This window comes from Oncorhynchus gorbuscha, linkage group LG01 (assembly GCF_021184085.1).
Source record: "Oncorhynchus gorbuscha isolate QuinsamMale2020 ecotype Even-year linkage group LG01, OgorEven_v1.0, whole genome shotgun sequence".
Lineage (NCBI taxonomy): Eukaryota > Metazoa > Chordata > Actinopteri > Salmoniformes > Salmonidae > Oncorhynchus > Oncorhynchus gorbuscha.
In genome coordinates this window covers 82,257,125-82,263,209 of record NC_060173.1, presented here as the reverse complement: position 1 = coordinate 82,263,209, position 6,085 = coordinate 82,257,125, and the positions used below count along the sequence as shown (strand labels likewise).

At 41.8% G+C, this 6,085-nt stretch overlaps 1 protein-coding gene across 1 annotated transcript; it reads right to left on the bottom strand.

The window, feature by feature from the left end:
- Window positions 1-331: 331 nt before the first annotated feature.
- Window positions 332-2,328, bottom strand: cxcr2 (chemokine (C-X-C motif) receptor 2). Its single transcript, XM_046335609.1, has 2 exons — window positions 2,186-2,328; window positions 332-1,643 (listed from the first exon to the last, which is right to left on the bottom strand). The coding sequence occupies exon 2, from the start codon at window positions 1,638-1,640 to the stop codon at window positions 552-554; it is 1,089 nt and encodes a 362-aa protein (XP_046191565.1). The 5' UTR covers window positions 1,641-1,643; window positions 2,186-2,328; the 3' UTR covers window positions 332-551.
- Window positions 2,329-6,085: the final 3,757 nt, after the last annotated feature.

Sequence of the window (6,085 nt, the reverse complement as noted above, 5' to 3'; positions counted from 1 at the left end):
TTTCATTATCAGGTCATCACTTGACAAATATCACAATGTTCCGGCTCTTCTCAAATAGTTATTTCAGGCATTGACAAAGAAAAAGTTGCAATATGAAGATTTAATACACATTAGGCCTTGACATGTATGCTGTATATACTTAGCAAGCATTGAAGCATCACATGAAAAACATTGGATTGGACCTATACAATAGAATCATCCATGCCCCCAACCTGTACCCCAGAACACACACACACACACACACACACACACACACACACACACACACACACACACACACACACACACACACACACACACACACACACACACACACACACACACACACACACACACACACACACACACACACACACACACACACACACACACACACACACACACACACACACACACACACACACACACACACACACACACACACACACACACACACACCCCCCCCTAGAACATGAAGAACAAGTTTCTCGCCATGCCTGCACCCCTGACCATACGGTGTGAGGAACCAATGAAACTCGACCCTTCCACACCACCCCCTGATTACTGAAACCTTACAGGGTAACAGATGTGTTCCTAGACCTTTGACTGGCCGTGCTGTTGACTGAGCCACTGTGGTACGCCACCATCAACCTCTTGCTGATCAGCCCATGCTTGTGGAGCACCACCAAGAGCTGGTTCCGGAACTTCTGCCCGATGAAGGCATACAGCACGGGGTTGACGGCGCAGTGCGTGAACGCCATCACCTCAGTCACATACAGCGCCACGCTCACCTTGTTCTGGAACTCACACGTCTCCTCGCCCAGCGAGCCACTCCGCATCAGCGTGTCTACCAGCACGCTGATGTTGCGCGGCAGCCAGCATGCCACGAACGCCAGCACCACGGCCAGGATGACGCGCATGGCCTTGTGCTTCTGGCAGCCGATGCGCACGCCACGGAACAGCGTCGCTGCAGTGCAGCTGTAGCAGACGACCATGACCGACAGTGGCAGGAAGAAGCCCAGCACGTGGCGAATCACCCGCACACCCAGCCGCCACCGATCGCTGCTCGCCGCAGTCAGGTTCTCAAAGCAGATGATCTGGCCTTCAAGATCCTCGGGTTGGATAGCCTCCCGTTGGAGTGCCACGGGCAATGAGAGTAGCCCCGCCCCCAGCCACACGGCTCCGCACACCAACCCCACCAGGTGGCGCCGCTGTGCCAGTGCCCGCGTGGCCTTCACGATAGCCAGGTAGCGGTCCACACTAATGCACGCTAACAGGAAAACCCCACAATAAAAGGCAGCATCCTGGAGGCCAGACAGGAACTTGCAGAGGAAGGTACCGAAAATCCAGTGGGAGTAGACATAGACGGCCCAAAAGGGGAGGGTCGAGGTGAAGAGGAGGTCAGCCATTGCCAGGTGCATCAGATAGACGTCTGTGGTGGTCCGGCCCCTAGCCATGCAGCACACCACGTAGATGACTACACTGTTACCCAGCACACTGAAGATGAACACAGCGATGTAGGTGATCATTAGACCAACACTGCTCAAGCCCAAGATAGAGACGTTACAAGGGACCCCCATGAGCTCGTCTATGGGAGGATAAGTGAAGTTGAGGAATTCAACGAAGAGAGAAAGGTCAACATCCATTTCTGGCATTTCCATGGGCTGCATGGAAAGAAGATATGGGGATGTCTCAGTCAACTCAACTCTCTTAGGTATATCAGTTGTGCAACATTGATTCCAACATCATTCTGATCTATTATACATTTGCAGTATATTGTAAACCCAACCAAACATCCCTGTGCATTACATTTGGTGTCTAGCTATGTAGTTAGTGTTGCGTGTCTTTTTAGAACGACTAATTGTGCAATGAACTAGAGCTGGCCGATTTTGGACATCCATAATGTGGATAAATAGAACAATACATTTATAGCATTAATGTGCACCACAGTTGTTTTAATCATTTAACTACTACTACTAGTTTGATGGTTGTAGCCATCAATTGTTCCATTAACAATCCCCTTTATTAGCAAACTTATTTAATTTTAATTGTCCCAGCACTACAATGTACTTTGTTGTGTTATATGTGCAACTTACATACTTTTGGCATAACCACAGGTGAAATATATTATTTAATTGGAATGAAATTCAGGTTGAAATTAAATTAGTCTGACCCAGTTCAATAACTAATAAAGTAAAATCCTTACCTGGCTATTCCTGTCCTCTTGACAGTTCAGAAAAGCAGCAGAAAACACTATCAGCAAGCAGAAGAGTGTCTGTCTCAGCGTCTCAGCACTTTCTTCTCTGAAACTGAAGCCTTTTCCTGTCTGTTACTCTCACACTAGACTGAGTTCCTATTGTGTATACCTCAACGAACAGTTGGAGATCAACGCCTACTCCACCAGAATAACTGTTTTGCTTCAGGTAAAGGGGAGTGGCCCTTGAACAGCAGTGCAATGTCATACTGTAGGCTACATCACCCAATGCCATGACACATGAGAAGTAGACAGATCCACATAAGGTTTAGGCAAGCTACAGAGCTTATGTTAGTGTGCCAAGGAGGTTGAGTAAAGAACTTCAGGTTGAGTAAGGGGCGGCCTTTTTCATTCTGTCCCTTTCAATTTCAATCCCTCAATGATCATTTCAACGCAGATTTCATAATGCAGTGTCTATAATACGGTCACCTCATTGGTGATTAAATCAACAACAAAAAAGTTACACAACGTCATATAAAACTTCTAGTATAGGAGCTGACATTACTACTCACTTTACATAGAGTTGCACATAGGTTCTAAACGATATACCTCTATCTGATATACTTCAACATTGTGCTCTACTTCAGGGGTGCTCAAAGTGGGAACCTGGGGTCCATGGAGGTACGGCAGGGGGTCCGCAGCCAAATCTCAAAATGTTTGATTTTTGTTACATTTCATTTTTTAAATAGTATTACTAACAAAAGATTAAACAAATTCTGGCCAAGGAATCTGGTGGATTAAGCTTAGAGGGTGTAATGCAATACAATGTGATAAAGGTCCGACTCCGACAAGATGGCCCGCTGGATCTCGCCAGTCACTGGCCCGACCAGTAACCTCAGAGCATTTTTGCGTTCCAGTTCAACATTTATCTGCTCTGTGGCAGTCCACCAAAAGTCAGGCTATCTGTACTACTATTGCGTCAAATCAGCCACAGGTCCGTTGTGCAAGAGATGGTTGAGAGAGTAGAGGATGTGTCCCTTTAGAAGACAGGCCAAACTTGAGGGTGTGACTTTGGGCAAGCAGAACATCAATGCCGCAGTTCCAAAAAAAGTATGTCCGATGAGAAAATATAGAATCGTAAGCTAAGAAACATGGTACAAATGTGTAAAAAATTGTCCACTAACAGTATTCACATGAAGTGGCGAATCATCATTCATGTTTAGCGAATCACTTTTCTTTTTTTTAAATAACCTTTTTGGTTGCCTGTGTTGCATGTTATTTTGGCATTAATACGTGTCACATATCAGTTTGCAAACAATTTAAAATGTATATTTATATTTGAGAAAATGAAGCCGCGTACAAACTATTTTGCTTTCTTGAATAAGACAGCTCCAAAATACAGGTGTTTCAGTCTAGCTCAATGCTTTCTGTGGTGGTGGGGCAGTCAGCAGAAAATACGGAGTGTAGAGGTTGGTAATGTTCTCTAGTTGCGCCGTGATTGGCTCAGTGTTTTTTCACTCATAGTGACACTACGTCACTGAACAATTTACAGGTAGAGCTTGAAAATTCAAGCCCCTTGGGTGCTGCCATTGAGTTACATTAGAAGTGCCCATCCAAGAAGTTGTCTTGAAAACACCATAAATCCAAAAAATGACAGGCTTTGATGACAAAATTTGCCCAAGAAGAAACGCTGAGCCACCTTCCTCTTCAAGTGAGCACAGAACAACAAGGTGAGTCCAAAAATGTATTGTATGCTGCTGCATAAATGATGTAATATGCCAGGGAGATATGTATAATGTAGATAAGAAAGTAATACCAAGTGTATGCTGTGTAGTAGCCCATGCGCCTCACTCTAATAATTTGGTCCCTTTCCTCCTCCTAACTTAGCCTACTGTTCTGACTTGGTGGTGCACATGTAGCCAGTTTTAAAGAAATGTCATCATTGAATATTGTTATCATTGTCTGCTTATTTGCCCCCTTATTTTATCTTACGCTTCTGACTTGGTGTACAGGGAGACTTTACTGTAAGAATGGCCTATGTTCTGAATTCTGTCGCTGTACATTTCAAAAGTGCTGAACAAATAGGTATGGGTCAATGACGTACAGTGCATTCGGAAAGTACTCAGACCCCTTGACTTTTTCCACATTTTCTTACGTTACAGCCTTATTTTAAAATTGATTATATTGTTTTTCCCCCTCATCAATCTATACACAATACTCCATAATGACAAAGCAAAAACATTTGAAAAGGGAAGATAATTTAATTTGAAATACTTTTTATATTCCCTTGTGTTACCTATAAACTTTCAAATTATTTTTTTATATGATTGTTAAATTGATCTACTAAAAAAAAGTCATTTGGTGCGACCATTAATTACATTTTAAAAATTCTGACCAATATTTCAAGCAAAGAGTAAAATATGAATATATACAGCAAAAAGTTTGGACACACCTGCTCATTCCAGGGTTTTTCTTTATTTTCACTATTTCATACATTGTAGTTCAAAATGAGATGCAGACGTTGGTACAGGTGATTTGGAGAAAAGAGACTTCCACACTTGAGTTGATGTAGCTAACTTTAATTAAGTAACTATTTGTTGTTGAGACTGTAAATACGCCACCAATATTGAAAAGTAAGTTACAAATATATAGGGCAAGGTTATACAAATTAAATTAAACGTTTTGTAGTGGACTTTAATGGTTTGGCTAGCTATTTTCTAATAAAACATGCTGAGGAACAGTCTTGTTAAGTTAGCGAACAGTTAACGTTAGCTAAATCAATAACGTTAAATTAGCTCTGCTCCGCACATGCAAAAAACTAGATGGCGACTAGTTAACAGTTGTCATTTTGCGAATCATTACTAAAGACTATTCGTAAAATATAATTGAGTGAGGTTATTAAAACTTCTTACGGATAGCTGCCTTTTTTTTATTCACCTAAAGTGACATAGCCAAATCTATCTGCCTGTAGCTCAGGCCCTGAAGCAAGGATATGCATATTCTTGGTAGGATTTGAAAGGAAACACATTGAAGTTTGTGAAAATGTGAATTGAATGTAGGAGAATATAACACAATAGATCTGGTAGAAGAAAATACAAAAGTTAATTTGTGGAATTTATTTCCTTCTTGGGATAAAGGTGTTGTCACAAGGTAGGGTTGGTATACAGAAGATAGCCCTATTTGGTAAAATACCAAGTCCATATTATGGCAAGAACAGCTCAAATAAGCAAAGGGAAAGGACAGTCCATCAATACATTAAGACATGAAGGTCAGTCAGTCTGGAAAGTTTCAAGAACTTTTAAAGTTTCTTCAAGTGCAGTCGCAAAAACCATCCACAGCTATGATGAAACTGTCTTTCATGAGGACCGCCACAGGAAAGGAAGACCCAGAGTTACCTCTGCTGCAGAGGATACGTTCATTACAGTTAACTGCACCTCAAATAAATGCTTTGCAGAGTTCAAATAACAAACATGTCTCAACATAAACTGTTCAGAGGAGACTGGCCTCCACAATCACCTGACCTCAATGGTTTGGGATGAGTTGGACCGCAGAGTGTAGGAAAAGTAGCCAACAAGTGCTCAGCATATGTGGGAACTCCTTCAAGACTGTTGGAAAAGCATTCCTCGTGAATCTGGTTGAGAATGCCAAGAGTGTGCAAAGCTGTCATCAAGGCATCAAATATAAAATATATTTTGATTTGTTTGTCACTTTTTTATTATTACATGATTCCATATGTGTTATTTCATAGTGTTGATATCTTCAATATTATTCTACAATGTAGAAAATAGTAAAAGAAATAATGAAAAACCTGAGAATGAGTAGGTGTGTCCAAACTTTTGTCTGGTACTGTGCATGGTCTCAAATATTCAACATTAAAGAAGTTAGAAGTTACAGTATCATATGTCTTTGTTT

What these genes read in the sequence shown, in the direction of transcription:
- cxcr2 (XM_046335609.1), bottom strand. Translation starts at nt 1,640, where the DNA reads ATGGAAATGCCAGAAATGGATGTTGACCTTTCTCTCTTCGTTGAATTC.